Source organism: Podarcis liolepis, assembly GCF_965112155.1.
Source record: "Podarcis liolepis genome assembly, chromosome: 15".
Taxonomy (NCBI): Eukaryota; Metazoa; Chordata; class Lepidosauria; order Squamata; family Lacertidae; genus Podarcis; species Podarcis liolepis.
The window spans coordinates 44530654-44549161 of record NC_139566.1 but is presented as its reverse complement, the minus strand read 5'-3'; the positions used below and the strand labels follow the sequence as shown (position 1 = coordinate 44549161).

Genomic DNA, 18508 nt, shown 5'->3' with positions numbered 1-18508 from the left:
CTTGCGAGCCCGCGGGACCTCCCGCCGGGCTTGCAAGGCTTGCGGATAGCTGCCTGAAGCCCAGGGAGCGAGAGGGGTCAGTGCGCACCGACCCCTCTCGCTCTCCAGGCTTCAGCAAAAGCCTGCATTCGCCCCATAGGACACACACACATTTCCCCTTCATTTTTGGAGGGGAAAAAGTGCGTCCTATAGGGCGAAAAATACGGTACCGCTATATAGCTTGGAGCTTATGACATATAGAGGTGGGTTTTATCTTGCTCAAACACAAAGTGAAGAGAACCCTTTGGAATGCTATGTGAGCCAGGTAATGCGAAAGAAAGGTGGGCTAGGCTTTTTGTAAAGGCAAATCACTTCCTGTGGTCAGATGGAACTGTTGCACACAAACATTCACTTCTCACTGCTGCACGCATCATGGCTCAAGAGACACGCCACAAGTGTCCTTTCATCTCCTCTTCATTCCACCATAATTGAATGCCCCTTGCTATCAATTACAGCCCTGCATGAACACACCAATTGCAAAAATAATAACACATCTATGCCTCCCCAAGAAAGACACCATTCTCATAGATTGCAAACGAAATTTAATGTTCTATTCTCCACCCACCAGCTCCCAACTTTAGGGAAGCATAAATCAGATTGCATCAGAAAAGAAAGTAGTCACAGTTCTTTTTTTAAAATACAGGAAAGGTATGCTAAAAGGAACAGCCAGGACTTGTGGGCCTTGTCAGCAATGATTTGGATTTCTGCTGTTTGACAATGCATGATGCTTTTTTGGAGACAACAAGGCAGTCCATCAAAACAAAAACTGCAGCATGGAAGGCCCAGAGATTTTCAGGAGAAGGGAATGCAAAAGATGCAGCTTGAGAAAATGTAAGCAGGGGAGAATCCAACCTAGCTGATGACATTGCATAATAATAATGTTTAAAAATCAATACAGAAATTTGAACTAGGATTTTAATTTCAACAATAATAATATGAAAAGATGTGTCTATGTGTGCTTGTAATGCACATCACCCTTACAACTAAGCCCAGGAAAGTTACCTGCCCATTAACATCTTTACTAGCCTGCTCACTTACCCTATTTATGTAAATTTATGGAGCTGACAAGACTAAAAAATGGGTGAAGGGGAGAAGAAGAAAAAACGGTTTTCCTATTTATTAACATCTCCCCCCCCAGCTGGTCACCTGGAGACACTTCACACATGCAGGTGATCAGCTGCATTGCCCACTTTCTATTCCCCGTCTCCCTGCAATCTTTAATTTTAAATGCTGCATAGACATTTCTTCTATCCATTATTCTCTGTTGTCACATGGGTGTTCAACCCCTATTCTTCCAAATAATTCAGCATTGGTGTGAAAGGGAAGGAAACTAAGCAAGCCACGGTTATTTGCAGTTCCATCCCCAACACACAGTACTTTTCCTGCCCAAATTCCAGTGAGAAAAATGACTACTGAAACATGAAAACCATGAAGACATGTTATGGCTCTTGGTTAGGCATGAATATATTGTGCAACATGTATTTTGTTACAGCACAGTGACTTGCCCCTTAGGTTAATACAGAGGTTGCCGTAAAAGACGATTCGGGGTTTCTATCTTCAGAGTCCAGTGACCCAGGCCTTCCTCCAGATGCTTAAGTACAACCTCATCTCCCTTGACCCCCGTCTACTGCTAATGAAGTGCAAACAGCTGGAGGGCCCTCAAATTGGGAAGAGAAGCACCTGAGTTTGAAGAACAGCTCAAAATACCCCTGGACTTTATGCCAAGGCCAAGGTGGCTTGCTACTGTAGGAGACTCCAATGGTCTAGCAACACTACACATTTTAACAAGTTTAGCTGTTGTGGGTCCTCTCTCCCTGAGCATTATGGGATTTGTACTTTTACAAGCTCATCCCTCGTCTGGAAGCCATGAAAATTATTAAACATGTTTTAAACTGATCTAAACCTGTGTAGAGGAGACATGGGGTTGGTCTGATGGGGAATGTTCTTAGTTGTGCCTTTTCTGTTAAAAAAAAATCCTGCCTTTCACCATCATGTAACCCAGGGTATCCACTGGTGCTCTCTGCTTATAAAAAGAGTCTGCTGGACCAAGCCAGTGGTCAGCATCCTGCTCTTCTGGGAAGCCCATGAGCAGAACCTGGGTACCATAGCAGTCTCCTCATCTGTAAGTACCAGCAACTGGTGCTGAGAGGGACGTTTCCTCTGACAATAGTGGAAGAACATAGTCATTATGGCTGGTAGTCTTTGATAGCCTTATCAGGCACTGAACAGACTGAACCTGCGTAGCTCCATTTTGTGTGCCCTCAGACCACATCCTGCAATCAACATTCCCCCAGAATATTTGAGACTTCACATATTCGCTAGTGAGACATTTACAAAGACTGCCAAAAGTATTACACTGGTTGCTTGACCTTTGACCGTAGTGCTTCAACAGAGAAAATACGATTTTTTAATGTTTTCTCTCAAGTTGAAGTTTTTCTCTTTATGAACCAATGTACTCCTGATGAGTACTTCCAGTCAAGGTGAAGCTGGTGCAGCAGGTAACCAAAGAAACAGAAACAAGAGACGACTTTATTTTAGGATGCAGGGAGAGCCTGGCCACAGCCATTTACTCCAGTACCAGGGAGAAGATGCTACCAGGAAAAGCATGAAAGCAAACCCTCCCCCCCCCACTCCTCCTCCGCAGCTGCCTCTGGGCATGGCAGGTTGCTAACTTTTGAGGACATCTGTAAACAATTTCGGGGGTGGGAAATCAGTGCAATAAAATTATTCTACCATAAATAATCTTAAAAAAAGAAGGAAAGATATCTGTTTATATCAATTTAAGCCAGCTCCTATCAAAGTCTCAGTCTGGTAGTTTTACTGCACCAGACACATCCTAATCTATCCTATAGTTTCTGAGTTACTGACGTGGCACATCGGAGGTTGTCGTCTTTCAGCAACGTCCACATGACCCACAGCTCTGTTGGGTTCAGTTTGTGTATAATCATCAGTTCTTTGTACAGGCAGGGATCAAAGGGATTAAAGGGCCTCTGGATTCCAAAGGTCTTAAAGCCAGGATGGTGCACTGGGATGATCCCCATTTTGGCCAAGCACATCCCAACAAAGACATCGTCTATTGGGAACAACTCAGTGTCCTCAGCCGCCACCTGCAGCTGCTGCACCATCAGCCGTGACATGACATAGCCGCCGCCACCAGCATAGTGTGGATAGAAGGGTGCCGGATACATTGACTCTGGGATGAAATACTTGGTGTTGGTGTTCCTGATTGGCCGGGCTTTGCTGATGACATCCCCAGCAAAAAGGTATTTGTCAGGGTCCAAGTGCTCAAGGAACTCTACAATGTTGTAGGTGTTCACAAAGACATCATCATCGCCCTTCAACACAAAGCAGGCATGGGGGCAGTCCTCTGCCACCCACCGAAGGAAATGCAGCTCCTTCAGTGTCAGGTTGAAGAAGTTATCAACAAAATCCCACTGGAGGATATCGTCAAACTCCAGGTTTTCATAGGCCAAAAGCTGGTGGAGGGAGTGAGCCTGAACTTTGATCTCTGAGCGGCCAAGCAAGAACAGGAGCCTCACCCATTTCCCACCAATAACGGCCTCCTTCCCCCAGGTGCTCCTGATGGCTGCGCGGCGGTCTATGTTCACAGGGGTGGACTTGATTGCTAGCAGGAGGAAGGTCTCTGCAGCACATCTGGAGGGCTTCAGCAATGTCGAGAAATTCCGGCAGTGTTTATAGGTTAAGAAAACACGGTGAACCTCAGGGAGGGAGGGAAAGGAATTCGCGACCATCATGTCTGGCAAGCATTTCCTTGATTTCACCAGCTTGGGAACGCTCACGTTTGGCCTGCGCAGTTCTCTGTTTGCCAAAGACGCAGCCAGCTTGGCATCTCTCCTTAAGTAGACCAAGCAGGCAAGTAATAGAGCTGGTAAGATGTACACCGAGAATCTTCTCATCCTGGTCTGCATCTCAGCTAATGTCGGAGAACTGAACCCCTACATGACAAAGGTGGAGGACAACTGTGAGGTTACTTTTCCATGTGGTCTGCATTAAGTTAAGCAAGTGAGCACACAATCTGTTCTGTTTGAAATACTATGAGCACAGGTGGGATTCCTACTACCTTGATAAAATCACACAACCCCACACCCGATTACTTGGGCTGTCAACCCGATTAAAGAAATTTTAGCAAATAAATAGTATGAGTTTCAGCAAATTAATTGAACAAATCTGAATCTGAGCAAAAATAATGCTGAAGCAACAACACAGTTCCTTGCTGAAGAGAGGGAAGCAGTAGTTGCCAAATTCAGTTCTATGGGTACTTCATATTGTTAAGATTATGCGTATGTCAAATCTGCTACAGATTAATCAAAGAGCACTATGTAATCAAAGGGGTTTTTTAATTGGTTAGATTAATCAATTAAATATTGCAGACCTGCTTATTACCTCAGCACCCTTGTAAGTTGTCTTCCTGAAGCCCTTGCTATTGTTTTTACCAGGACATAATTTCTCAGTGTTTCTACCCTGAGCGGGGCATTCATTTTGGGTGAGCCAACATGACTAGCTCCACGCAGGCATCAGATTCCAAGGACTGCCACTTTCATTGCAACCCACCAGACACACAAAAAGCAAATGAGTAGTTCTCATGACTGTAAAAAGACACAACTGAAGACATAGAGGCATTTGGCTCAAAAGTAGGACTCTTAGTGGGATGGAGCGGAATCCAATTCACAAACGGTGTTACGTGCAAGTGAGGTTATACCTATGATTTCACCATAGTGTAATACCTAGTGTAATACACACCTTCCATGGCCCACGTGGAGCTGTGCCTTGCAAGTAAAATCAGTGGCAAAGCTTACTTGCACAAGAGCTCCATCTGTGTACTGCAAAAGACACGAAGCTCTGGATCAGAATGCCTCTCTCAGGGAGACGCAAGCTCCTAGTTCTGCTCCTATAATCTGCACTCACTTACCCCCTCCCTCAGCCACCACTCACCACAACTATGTTCTGTTCTCCTTAGCTAACATTTCTCTAACTATTTCTGCCCCAAGGGCATCGGAATAAAGGCAAGTGGCTGCCCAGCTACCTAAACACTTGCTGATGCCAACTGACACGGATGCCTCCAAGTTGCCAGCTGGTTGAAGAAACTGATGGGAAAGAAAAATGATGAAAATAAGCAAGAGGCAGTTACAGATCTTCAGGTTTTGAGTTTTCTGGGTGCAGAGCAGAAGAGCTCCATCTCCCAGCTGGCATGCTGCAAGTTCAACCACACAGACCAGCTGCTGTGGACCACACAAGAGTCTCATGGAGCTGCTCCCAACAGCCAAAGGAAGTCTCAATTAGCATCGTTTACAAGCAGTTGACTATTAGCAACAAAGAGCAGGGATTGCCTGAGTGCCACCTAAAGGGGCATTGGTCGGCTGATCTAGCACCTGGGCAGGAAACCAGGTTGTTCTGTGGTGGCCTACTCTGGTTAAAAAAGAGGCAAGCCTGACTTCAAAACCCTGCGGCTGAATGTGGTTCCTAGTTGCTTATGAAGCTTTAATACAGAAGTGTGCACACTTCTGCCCCATGAGATGCCCCACCATCACCTCCACCCAAAAGTTCATTTTTGTGCAAGTAACTACAAAGTGTGATGCCTCATCGCCAATCCTGGCTCACATACTTCTAAATAAAGGTCTGGCGCTCCTTCCCTGGAGACTGTGCTGTACTACATGTCCTGCTGTCATGAAGCCTTGTCTCTTTTATTTTATTTATTTTATAATATTTTATTAGGTTTTATCAATAAGGGAATCCAAAGAAAATACAAAACACAGAAAAATACAAAGTTACAAAATACAAAAATACAAACATTGAACACAAAAAGGACAAGATAAAAGGAAAAAAGAAAAAAGCACATAAAAAAACAACAACACAAAAATCCCTCTTTTTAAATTTCACTTTAGTTAACTTATTTTCCTGACTTCCTCACGCCTCCCTTTTTTGTATCCCTTTTTAAAAGTTTAGTTCAGCAAATTCATATCCAATTTAACTTATCTAATATCAATCCCATCTTACTTTTACCTTGTTGCTAGAACCCCATCAATTCATTTCAACGTCATCAGCATTCAAAAATTTTACAATGTTTCTGTAAATAAATTTTAAATTTCCTCCACTCTTCCTCCACGAGCTCTTCTCCCTGATCTCGGATTCTGCCAGTCATTTCCGCCATTTCCATATAGTCTATTAGTTGCATTTGCCATTCTTCCAGCCTTGTCTCTTTTAGACTGCCCAGTACAGCAATCCATACGGAAGTGTCATTGGCCCAGTCCTGTGGAACTCTCTGTCACTGGAGAGTCAGCAGGCCAACTTTTAAACACGTGACCTGCTGAAAACTTTTCTGCCAGGCCTATACAGATAATGACTCCAAGCATGGGCTACTGGTGTCTGTTTTTAATTTCCTTTTGTTTTTAACTTGTTTTAATTTTTTCATGATGCATTTTTATAAGAAATAAATAAAATGATAAATCAGTGTTACCTTTTTGCAAGCTGTCAGCCAAGCCTAAATTCCCCCAGCTGCTTCCAGGTGAGCAGGCTCCGGACAGAAAAACAAAACCCTCGGGAAAACCTGCGAGAAAAGTCTCTGCGCATCCCGGGCGGGCCGCTGCGATCCTCCGAGGGAGCGGAGGCCAGCAGAAGAAGGCGGCCGAGACCCGCCCGGTCCCCGTCGGCAAAGACGCTCCGCTCGCCCCGCAACCCCCCTCCCTCCTCCCAGCGGGAAGGGTCGGGGCTCCGGCCGCCCTCGCCGCCTCCGGGGAGCCGCCTTCCCTCCCTCGCCCAGGGCGGAGTCGCCCGCCCGCCCCCCGCCCCGCGGGACTGGAAGCAGAATTTAATCCCCCCCCCCCCGCGCCCCATCCCTAGGCTATGGACCCATTATGCCTTGAAAGAATATCCAAAGTACATTCTTTCCCTGAAAGAATTCTGGGCAGTAAAGTTTACCCCAAGCAGAGCTGCAATTCCCAATGACTCTTAACAAACTACCAGATTAATGTACTATTCCATATTTGCTAATTAATAAAGATCACAGTGCTTTGTAAATGCCAGCCATTTTGCATGAATGATGAATACATGTACGTTTAAGAATGCTGGAGAAGGAACTGGGGGTGCAAGGCTTTGGAGGAACTGGGTCGTGGGCAGGTTTGTGGGGGGGGGGTGCGGGTGAGATTTCACCAGTGCCATGGATGCCCCAGGCAGGAATACCATTTGCCTGGACCAGGGGTGTACTCGGCACCTCTCTCTTTCTAGAATATTTTATTGATTTTATAATAAAATGGCATTGATCAACTTCCAACAAAACCTGCAGTCTTACATGCATAAATTAGAAAATATAGAAGGGACATTGTCAAAACTGAATCTACTCCTTTTTTCTGAGCAGTAGGACTGCCCACAACTGCCATCACATTGCAAAGGTATCTCACCTTTGAAATTAAACGACAGCAGCCCCACACGGACTTATGGTGTCTTTATTTGCAATATTAGGGTTTTTCCAGACTGGTGATTTTTGTGGGGGTGCTGTGCAGCAAAAATAATGCACGAGTGCTGGATTTAGCAGGAGAGTGTGCAAATTATTCAATTTTATTAGTTGTTCTGTGATACTGCTGCAGTGTTACTGGGGTCTGGAGAGGCAACCACATCAGGACACACACAAAAAAGCAACCCCAGAATATGTATGCTCTGAAAAGATACAGAATTTCTGGAGGAAGTTATGGGACACGCACTGATTGGAAATGAAGCCATATGCCTGCCCCAAAGCGTTTGCATGTGCCAGCGTTACTGAAAGCAGAGTCATGTATAACCACCCTGACGAATCATGCCCAATAAAGAGCACTTGCTCGTTTGGTTAGTGTGGTGCTGATCATGTCAAGGTTGCAGATCTGATTCCTGTAAGGGACAGCAGCCCAGTTTATGAGGCAGCCTCACTTTTGCCCCCCTTCTCAAGGCTCTGTGATGAAACCTCTATTCCTTCGGCAAGGATGATGCAATGCCTGCTTCTGGGGGCCTCTGAATGTGTGGTGGGCACGGAACGGAGAGAATCGCCTACATGGAGGACAGAGAAGGGAGCTTTGAGTGTGTGGAGAAACTGGCCTACTGTATGGGGCAACATTTACGTTTCTTGCTCCACCCACTTTTGACTGGCCCCACCCACCACCAGCACATGGCCCTCAGAAGGCTGTCCAGGAGGGAATGTGGCCCCCAGGCTACACCCCCCCCTGCCTGGACTAGGAGAAGCAGCAGTGTGGAGAAGCTGAAGAGGAGGGAAGAAGGGAGGATTTACTGACCTCTGCTCCTTACAAAGTATGATCAATTCACTCCACAATAAAGATGAGAATTTATTCTGCAGTTTTATTAAGTTTAAATTCCTTAAAGCATCACTGAGATCACTCAACGTGATTTTAAAAAGGGGGGAGGGATCCAAGACAGAATTTGTTCACCAATCATTCCAAATAACGCAGGAGTTTTTGAAGCACCAAACCATTCTTTCTCGCAGAGTTCACACAACTACATCTTCCATTATGAAAAACACAATGGACCATAAAAAATCTGTTTAGTTGTTTTCCATACACAAGTAACAATTTGTTTTATTAGGGGGAAAATCCCTTTACAAAGCACCAAGAAACAGTTCCTTCCACCTCCCCCCTCACGCCCCCAAAAGATCACACGGTAGGGTTATTATTTTAAAGAAAGGAAGTTACTCATATTGGCCACCAAACACAAAGGTCTTGGGAGTTTCTGGGACACAGGAGGGGCAGACAGCAGCCTGTATACTCAATCCAGCCCACAAAGGGGCTTCTTTTCCGGCCCTGGTGTTAAGCCTTAATCTCATGGACTCTCCACACCTATTTTTCTCTTCTCTCGTTTTCTCCCACAAAAGCCGAGGTCACAACCATTTAAAGCTCATGGCTTCTCTCCAGCTCAAGTAACCCCAGGAGCATTCACATACTCCCCCTGCAAGTTACAGTTCCCAGAATTCTTTGGGGGAAGCCATGTGATTTAAACAGATGGTGTGGTTGTGACCTGATTTTAAGATAAAGGGCTCTCAAACTTCCTTTCCAAGTCCACCAGCAGCTAATGGAAGAGAGGTTCTGCCAGCACTCTCCTGCTTACACACCCAATTTCCTGGGCCCTACTTGTAAACCAACACAGGCAAATGGGGGCTAAGTATCCAAAGTCTCTATGGGATGTGTTCTGCCAAAGCTACCATTGCTGTTGGCAGTGTGGAAGAAAAGGTTCAAGAGCCAATGCGATGCCCTCCAGATGTTGCAAGGACCACAGCGCCCATCACCCTTGACCACTGGGCTACGCAGGCTGGGCTGATGGGAGCTGGCCTCCATCAGCATCCAGAGAGCACCACACTGACCTTCACTGGTGACAATGTCCTCCTTTAGCCCACACACAGTTAAAAATGGGGATGTACAAGATCAGTGACTTTGCCGTTTACTTCCACGCTCAGGATCCGCAATGGGTTGTGCATGAAAATCACATTGACCTGCTTTCTTCAGATCTGTATAAAATTTTAAAGCAGGAAAACTGTTTCAGGAAACTAAGTGCATAGTCATGCTTCTAATTCCAGCATCTCCCCTTTCTCCAAAAGAGACTGTTTGAGGGCTGGGAAGATGAGGCATTGAAATCCTGGTGCCAACCCAAAGTCCCGGGGAACTGATGGAACGATCTGCTAGTCACTGCTAGCCGGTTCCACTGGTTGCAAGATGTGTCTAAATGAGGGCTGCAACCTTTCATATTTTAGCAGGAAAGTCAAGTATTATTTCAAACAGTGGCAGCAAATCTGTGCTCTGTTCCAAAACAGGCTTTGCCAAACTGGTGCCCTCCAGGTGTTTTTCTGGCTGGTTCCGATGGAAGCAGTAGTCCAAAAGTAGTCCTAAAAGCTAATCTTAAAAAGAGGTATTTCTAAAAAATAAAAAAAGTTTTAAACACAGACCCAGAAGTCAATCTCTTTATTTAAAAAATAATAAGTAAAAATAAAGTGAATCCAGCTGCTGTGAACACTTCCTTGCATCTGGGAAACCTTCCCACATGCAATTGTCAGTGACAGATCAATCCCCCGTCTCCTGTTGAGGATTGGGGGATGTGGTCTAAGGAAAACACCCTCAGTTCTTCAGAATGCTGCTATCTAAGCCTACTGGGCACTATCACCACTGAGAATGCACTCTTTCTATCACACTCAACATCCCCATTGCCTAAAAAAACCTCAAGTGAAGAACAGTGGCAAGCATGAGAAACATGCCCTTCTAGTCTTCCCACTGAAAAGCCACCAGTAGTTTCCTAGAATCTTGAGCAGTTTTAAACCATAACCAGGAATGAGAACATGCAGCCCTCCAGATGCTGCTGAACTACAATTCCTATGATCCCTGACAATTAGCCATGCTGGTTGAGGCTGATGGGAGTTGGAGTCCAACCGCATCTCGGGGGAAACAGGTGCCCCACCTCCAACCATAATCAAATGGTATATATGCCTACCACCCTATTTCCTCGATTTTAAAAGATAAAATTAAAACCAGAAGACACATTTTTTTAGTGTAGATCATTTAAAAAGTCTCTGTACCCAGCTGCATCTAAAAAGAGGCAAGCTAGATCTTCTAGGCTGGAAGGAAAGCAACGCCGATACACCAAAATTTGCAGGGCTGCCCTTCCAGAAGCCTTTTCATGAAGCACTTGGCAAATCAAAACAGTGTTTCTCCTTTTTCAAAAGAAACACCATTGCTTAAATAGTTTCTTTTGCATACAGCGTCCATATACATATTATATACACAGTACAAAACCATACGCGCACACACACAAACACAGAGATGGGGAAAAGGCAGGTTGCTTCAGAAGTTCTGGAGCTCAGGAATGTCTCGGTAAAGGTCCAGGGTCTCTGGATTGGAGAAGATGCCCCGCTGAGCCACTTCCTTCCCGGCGATAACGTGTTTGACAGCAACTTCAACTTTCTTCCCATTTATTGTGTACTGTGAAATTAAGCAGATAAGGACATAAGAATTGCCTGCTGCCTTAGGCCAATGGCCCTCCTAGTCCAGCGGCCAACCAGATGCCTGGGGGAAACCAGAACATGACCACAAGAGCCCTCCTTCCTTCTGCAGCTTCCAGAAACTGGTATTCTGAAGCATCGCTGCCTCCAGCTGCAGAGGGAGAATTTGGCCATCATGCCTAGTAGCTACTGCTAGGTAAACGGTGATGCTGTGCTCATGACTCCAAGACACCAAATCACAAGTTAATATATGTAACTGAGTTACTGTAATGGTATCATTTTAATTATACTCTTATGGTTCCAAGTGTTTCGTAATACCTATCACATTGCCTGTGTATGCAAAAGGCCTGACTGGCTAACCAGCAATAAATGTGCTTGCTTGGGTTGCAGACTGTTAAAAGTTCTGCATCCCACATCCAGTTCTCTCCCAGTCACCAGCCAGATGCCTCTGGAAAGTCCACACTCTTCCTACACACTGGCTCATGAAGAAACAGTAAGCTCTCTGCTCCCAAAAGGGAGGTCAGTGGCAGGTAAATACTGTTTTGCAGTTCCAGGAGTTATATTTGACAAAAAAGCGTAGGTCAAAGGAGAGGGGCAGGAAACAAAACAAAACAAAAAGAATGGGAAGAAAGCAAGAATGCAGCTCTGAGTGCTTTCTTGTAGGGACATATTTTACCTCAAAATGTGATTAGAATTCAGTTATACATACCTTCAGAGTGTTGGCTACTTAATGATCTAAACTAGGACTCCTAGGTAACCAGCTGTCATATAAACACCCCAAAGCCTCCTTTTACTTTTTCGTTTCAGTTTATGGAGCCATTTGAAGCTGATCTTCCATAGCTTTTTTTGCAGAGGGATGGGAGCATGCAACCAGAGATCAGGACCAGACCCACCCCACACACTGGGCCTGATGATGCTGCTTTTCAGAGAGGCAGGCTGGGGCAATGTGTGGCTTAAAGCAAAACATGCTGGTACCAAAAAGCTGGAGACAATGGCTTCTATAATGTGGGTGAGCAATTCTGCCACACTCATCAGCTCGCAAGACACTATAACAACCCCATTAAAGTACGTACTGGCTAGACCAACGTGGTGCCCTGCAGAAGTCGCTGGATCACCAAGATCATCTTGAGGAGTGCTGCTAGTTGCCCTCCATGTTAAAGAGGCCCGACTGGCCTCAACTGGAAGGGGCGCATTTGGTGCTGCTGGCCTCATGCTATGGAACATGGTGCATGCAGAGATGTGGCAGGAGGCAGCCTTGCTTCTTTGACTTCCAGGCCTCTATTGGAGACGTTTTCATACTGATTAATTAGCCAGCCACTTTAATTATTATTTATATTACTTTTAAATGGTATTTCGTTTGTTGTACACCGAGATCTTTAATGATATGGCAATATAATAAATGCTTCTATAAACGAACAAGCTTACTCCATGGGCCAATGGGAAGGCAGGGTGCAAGTTGCAGTCCAACAACTTCCCAAATGCAACAGGTTGGGATTCAGCCATGTGTGAAATCTCTGCCTCTCTTACACATATTAAATATATATATATATAAGAGAAGCCATGAGTGATTAACTCAACATCATTTTTAAAGTCTGCCCAATATTGCTCTTCTCCCTCAGTCATTACCCTAGGGCTCCATACACACTATATCATTAAAACACCACCAAAGAATTCTGGACCCCGTAATTAGTTAAGGATCAGTGAGAAATTTACCTCTCTGCTAAGAATTCTTTGAGGGGGGGGAGTGCTTTGAATCTGGTTTAAAAGGTGTTGTGTGTACACAGCTTGAAATTTGGGGCCATCCAGTGAAGCTGAATGTTGGGAGATTTAGGACAGGCAACAGAAGTACTTGCCATACAGTGCATAATTGAAACTATGGAATTTGCTTCCACGGGAGGCAGTGATAGCTTGGACAAAGTCAAGGAGAACAAGGCTATCATTGGAAGGGGCGTAGCTCAGGGGCACGGCATCCACCTTGCATGCAGACGGTGGTCCCAGGTTCAATTCTCGGCATCTCCAGGTAGAGCTGGGAGAGACTCCTGCCTGAAAGCCTGGAGTGGAGCTGCCAGTCTGTGCGGAGAATACTGAGCTTGGTGGACTAGTGTTCTGACAGTTTCCTACGTTCATGAAAGTCAGAAGTAGATCAAAACTTCCTTCACGGGCCTTACTTGTCTCTGGGAGCCTTCAGCTGTGAAAAAATTAGGTCACAAGCTTTGCAAGATATTTTGAGGGTTGTTTTTTTTTAAAGAGAGACTTCTTGCAAAACAAATCAAAAACCTATCTTTTTAGAGAACAGAACTATCCAAAATGCTTTTGCGGGGAGCAGCTTTTTGGCACACCAGAAAGGCAATCATCTCATTTTATACTTATCAACAACGCCCAAGAGTTCTCAGTATATCAACAGGACGCATGTATATTTATAAACTGAATAGAGGTGTTTATTAGGGGACTCTTTTTTAGTTGTTTAAAAAAAAAAAGGAGGAAAAAGAGGAGAAGGCTTATTCAGGAAGAAAAGCACACACAAGTTGCTAAGCAACACAGACAAACTATAAAACTCCGCTCCACTTTTTAAATTAAAAAATAAGAGACTAAAATTTCCAGGCATGTGGGGGCTTTGAAGAGAGATGACAAGTGCTCCTTAATGACTATTCCAAGGTAACAATGAAAAAAAATATATAGCAGCAGCAAGTAGTAAGAAAAAAGGATTGTGCTGACATACCGGGATGCCTTCAGTTTCCAGAATGAGGCTGGGAACATGCCGGGCAGAGAGTGCGACGCGGATCGCTTCCCTGATGCGTTTCACCAAATCTGGGCTGAACTCCTGGTTGGTGGCCATCTTTAGGAAAAGGATCACCCTTTCTTCGCCGTCTTTGTTGTACTGAGGGACGCAGAGGCTGTCCGAAACCTCCTCAAAAGCTTCCACTGAAGAGACAAAGGAAATGTTGGCTTAGACTTATTTGCGCCCCCGCGGCAGGGAATAGTAAACATGTGCCCATTATAAAACCAGGCCATGGTGGCTTGCAGGGGCAGCTGGCACTTTAACCAGGTAGATGGCACCAGAGCCAAAGGCAGGCACAGCCAACGTGGTCTAGTTTTGTCCCCATTTTCCTTTGTACAGAGGGAACGGATGGTCCCAGCACTCTTAACTAACTGCAGTTCCCAGGATTCTTGGGGGGAAGAAGCCCTGACTGTTCAAAGCAGGATAGTGCCTCTTTAAATGTATAGGGCAGGTGAGGCTCTTAGATTCTTCATTGGTGTGGAGTAGTAGTTAGAGAGTCTGGTTAGGCCTGAAAAGATCCCACTTGGCAAGATTACTGGGCGGCCTGTGGCCACTCACTCTCTCTCAGCCTAAGTTACCTCACAAGATTGTTAAGAGGAGAAAATATTGGTGGGGCAAGGGGAGAAAGGAAATCATGTATGAGCTCCTTGGAGGAAAAAGTTGATTATTTTATGAAACAAGACTAAAATAAGATGTATTCACAGTAAGAAGTAATTCCGGTAACTTAAGCTGTGGTTCCCAGCTTAGACCCCAACTACTTATGTAAACCACGTAATGATCTTGACTGGCTGGGCAGAATACAAATATAATTAATTTGCTGGTCACAGGTGCAGTATGAAATCCAGTGGTAGACTAGAGGGCATTTATTTATTTATTTATTTATTTATCCATCCATCAAGATTTATATACTGCTTAATATTTTTTAAAAGTGATTTACATAAAATGCTGCCTTTATTAATAATAGCAGTAAAGGCAGACTTTAAAAACAGAATTGAATTCATAAAGTAAATTATAACACAACTGAATGCCAAGCCATACAAGCAGGGATTGGAAGTAGGAGCTTCTTTAATGCTTATCCTGCTTCCTCTTGAAGAATCTCAGAATACCTCAGATGAGATTCCCACTGGGCAGCTGAATAGCTTTAGAGGAGGAATGGGGCACTCTGGGCATTGTGGAATCCATATCCCATCAGCATAGCCAGTGATTGTGATAGGAAACGGATATTATCTTTTCTCAATTGCCGTTTCTCCTAATCACCTCCCCTCTCCAAAGAAAAGGAGGGGGGAGGCAAACAGAGGGACCATTCCAAGAAAATAAAGAGGGGGGGGGGATGATGTTGAGAGAGAAAGGGAGGCTGTTAAAGTTCAGCTGCTGCCCACACTGGAGGGCCAGGCCTGCAGCCAAACAGTCCTTTGCGTCACTCAACTGCCGATTTTTCTGCCCTCCCCCTTTCCTGCCCTCGTTACTGCAGACCCTCCACTGACTTCACGGACCAGGCTGGCAACCTCTTTTGTGCTCACGCAGGAGTTATGACGGTGAAGCACCCTCAGAGGAATCCATTGACAGGGCATCACCAGAGACAGCCAGGCCCCTGTGGGCACTGGGGACTCTTGCAAAGAGCAAACTGCCTCGGGACTGGGCACGCCAGATGGTTTGAGGAAACCCTCGAAATGAGGATTTGCTACACACATTTGCTGATAAAGACATCAACCACAACGTGTCTCTATGCTTTCATTCCATGTGGCTTAAAAGAAAAAAAAATGTGGTTGAAAAAAGGACTCAGTGTTGCTGAATGGTGGCTGCTACCCATTGAGACTGGTAGGGCAGAAGCAGGGAGACTAACAGCAGGTGGCGCCAGAGGCAACAGCAGGCAGAGACAACCAGTTCTAGATTTGTCCCCAGCTTCCTTCTCCTCCCTGCTGAGTTCTCCAAGGGCAACTCGGAGGCCAAGGAGCAGGCAGCTCTCAGGCAGTGCCAGCCCTCTGAACTGAATGTAGCTAAGAAAGCAGGCAGGTGGGGGCGCTGAGAGCAGACTAGCCTAGTGGGGCAGTGCCCCATTCACTGTAATGGAGCAAGCCTCCTCTGATGTTGTTAAGAGCCTCCTTTAGGAGTGCCAACTAAAGGAACAACGTAAGGCTATTTAATTCTGGACCTTAAAACCACGAGCATTTGGCTGTGACCTGCCCTGGGATCATTTTATAAAGAAGGGCAGGGCGTAAACTTCACAATAAATCATGAAGCCTCTCTCATTTACCCAAAACAAGAGTTTTCCTCAAGCAATTTTGCAAATTATCCTGTGCAGCCCAGTAGCTTTCAAACCCAAGTTCCAGGAGACCTTGGAAATGTATCTCAGGTGTTCCTTCGTGAGATAATCTACAATGGCATCTCCAGGTAAAAGGCTTAAGTAGCAAATGATGAGAAAGAATGTCTGTCTGAGATATTAAAGAGGCTTCCCCAACCTGACGCTCTCTAGATGTTTTGGACCGCAGCCCCTCATCACCCCTGATCTTTGGGTCAAGCTGACTGGGGATGCTGGAAGCCCAAAAACATTTGTAGGGCAGTATTTCCCAACCCACTGCCTTCAATACTTGATGCCAGTCAGAGCAGACAATACAGAGACGGACAAATTCTGATGATGATTTATTATATTTGTTGGTTGCTTTTTTTTACAAAGTGACCCAAAGTATCTTACATTAAAACCAATTAAGGACATCCAATAGAGATCTAAAAATGCAGCTATACAGGTAAAAGGCAGGACTTGCAGATCCCACCCTGCTAAAAGAGGGCACAATGCCACCCTTCAAATTACGTCTTTGCCTGGCTCCTAAAAATAGATGCTGCCAGTTGTGCCTCCTATGGGTAGGCATTCCAAAAGCAAGCAGCCATCCCTGAAAATGCCACTATTTGTCTGAGCAGCTTCCTCTCAGGGGAAGTTTCCATGGCTGCACTCACACATAATACTAAGCCATTGTTTGCACACTTTGACCATGGTTTGCGCAACCAAGCATGAGTGGTTTCTTAGGTGAGCAGACAGGCCAAGCTTGTTTCTCCAGATCTTGGTTTGATTTCCAGCTGCTATTACTTTGTGCCTGGGGTGGGGTGCCCAAAAAAACCATTATTAGGCAAAACTGTTGAGTTTGGCCATAAAGTCAAACCAACAAGAAACCTTGGCTTCACATTGTGATTTGTTGGCAAAATACAAGCCATAGTTAGTCTGCTGGGCTGGGTTTGCAAATTCCAAATGAACAACAACATAGCATTGTGTGTGAACCAAGCCACAGTGCAGGGCATGTGAAGAAATGGCAACTGTACTCTTAGAGACTAAGAGACTTCTAGAGTGCATGCAAGGCCCAGTACTCTACGCCTTACAGATGAGGCCAGTCGTGACTTGGCTTGTTTGAGCCTCTTCAAATCCTACAGCACCCACACACTGCTCTCTACCTCACAGGGTTGTTGTTGAATGAAGTCAAGATAGAAAAATGAGAAATCAAGTTAGCTAAATACTGTAATTAATGGGAGGAAGAAGAGTGGATAAATATTAAATTGCATACCTATGTTATAGATCTCAGAACTCCCAAACCTCACACCACTTGGATTCAGTGTGCCATCACTGGGGTGAGGAAACAAGTACAAACCACAGAGGAAAAGCATAATCATTATTAAAGCATCATTAAAGCATAATCACAGTCTGATGAAAAGAGACAAAACACAGGGAATTTATCATGGTTCTCAATAAAACAACTGTGTCAAATAGGCCAAAAAAAAAGATCCTTAGGCTGGGATTCCAAGAGGTCGCTGTTTGTTAGAGATTCATACCCATTAGAACGTTTTATACAGACATAAACAACAAACAGGCCCACAAGAACTGTAAAGATCTAAATAGGTTTAATGACTGTGGGTCCTACCCAAAGAATTATAGGGACTGTAGTGCAGCAGGAGCAAGAGATGCAGCTCCCTGGCACAGCATCTGCCCTGTACTCAGAAGATCCAGGGTCCATCCCAGGCATCTTCAAGAGGGCGAAGAAGCACTCTTCCCCAAACCATGGCAAGCCACTGCCAGTACACAATACTGAGTGTGATGGACCAGTAGTCTGATTCACTAAGGCAGCTTCCTACATTCCTCCACCCAAGGGCCTTTTCTAGACAGGAAGAGGAACCTGCAGCCCTCCCAGATGCCGCTGCACTGGGAGGGCCACAGCAGACTATCGGCTACCCTGGCTGGGGCTGATGAGAGTTGGGAGCCTGCCTTAGATGCCAAAGCAACTTGCTTGGCATTGGATTGGGTATCATGCAACTTGACATGGGGGAGAAGGAGGCATTTGCTGTTTTGCCTCGGGCAGCAGTATGCCATGGGCCAGCCCTGCATCAAAGGAAAGGTTGTGCCACCTGACAAAGACCACGGGATGCTGAAACAGAGGAGAGGGGGAAGAAAGAGTGGAGGGAGTCTCTGAAATTTCCTGGCCGAGCCTCAGAAACGCCAGCCAGTCAGCAGAGCCAGACTGACAATGTGTCCCTATATTCCCAGCCAACAAGTGCGCAGCAGCCCCTCTGCTCACTGCCATGAAGCATCCCTCACACATGGTCACGCCAAAGTGATGGGCCTACCTGCGGCCAAGCATGACGATGCCTCCTGTCTTGGGGTTGATCTTGCAATAGTCGCCGTGAGCCCAGACACCTGTCCAGAAAAAGCCACATGGAGGGCAACCAGG

General features: G+C 45.4%; 2 protein-coding genes across 4 annotated transcripts in view; both read right to left on the bottom strand.

Annotated features, from left to right (window-relative positions):
• Positions 1 to 564: 564 nt before the first annotated feature.
• Positions 565 to 8243, bottom strand: B3GNT4 (UDP-GlcNAc:betaGal beta-1,3-N-acetylglucosaminyltransferase 4). Of its 3 annotated transcripts, XM_083476741.1 has the most exons (3): positions 7991 to 8243; positions 5084 to 5144; positions 565 to 3995 (listed from the first exon to the last, which is right to left on the bottom strand). In XM_083476741.1, exon 3 carries the CDS (start codon positions 3966 to 3968, stop codon positions 2886 to 2888), a length of 1083 nt encoding a protein of 360 aa, XP_083332867.1. In that variant the 5' UTR covers positions 3969 to 3995; positions 5084 to 5144; positions 7991 to 8243; the 3' UTR covers positions 565 to 2885. The 3 variants fall into 3 exon arrangements, with proteins under 3 accessions (XP_083332867.1, XP_083332865.1, XP_083332866.1); XM_083476739.1 differs by lacking the exons at positions 5084 to 5144; positions 7991 to 8243 and adding an exon at positions 6515 to 6675; XM_083476740.1 differs by lacking the exon at positions 7991 to 8243 and having other exon boundaries at positions 5084 to 5297.
• A 116-nt stretch (positions 8244 to 8359) lies between these two features.
• AACS (acetoacetyl-CoA synthetase) overlaps positions 8360 to 18508 on the bottom strand; it is a 56557-nt gene continuing 46408 nt past the window's right edge. The window contains exons 15-18 of the mRNA XM_083476692.1: positions 18405 to 18474; positions 17351 to 17409; positions 13740 to 13942; positions 8360 to 11000 (exon numbers count right to left, since the gene is read on the bottom strand). Coding sequence (XP_083332818.1) covers positions 10863 to 11000; positions 13740 to 13942; positions 17351 to 17409; positions 18405 to 18474 — 470 coding nt within the window. The 3' untranslated portion in view covers positions 8360 to 10862. The remainder of the gene's footprint in view (positions 11001 to 13739; positions 13943 to 17350; positions 17410 to 18404; positions 18475 to 18508) is intronic.

Coding starts and splice junctions, on each gene's coding strand:
- B3GNT4 (XM_083476741.1), bottom strand. CDS start 3,968: ATGCAGACCAGGATGAGAAGATTCTCGGTGTACATCTTACCAGCTCTA.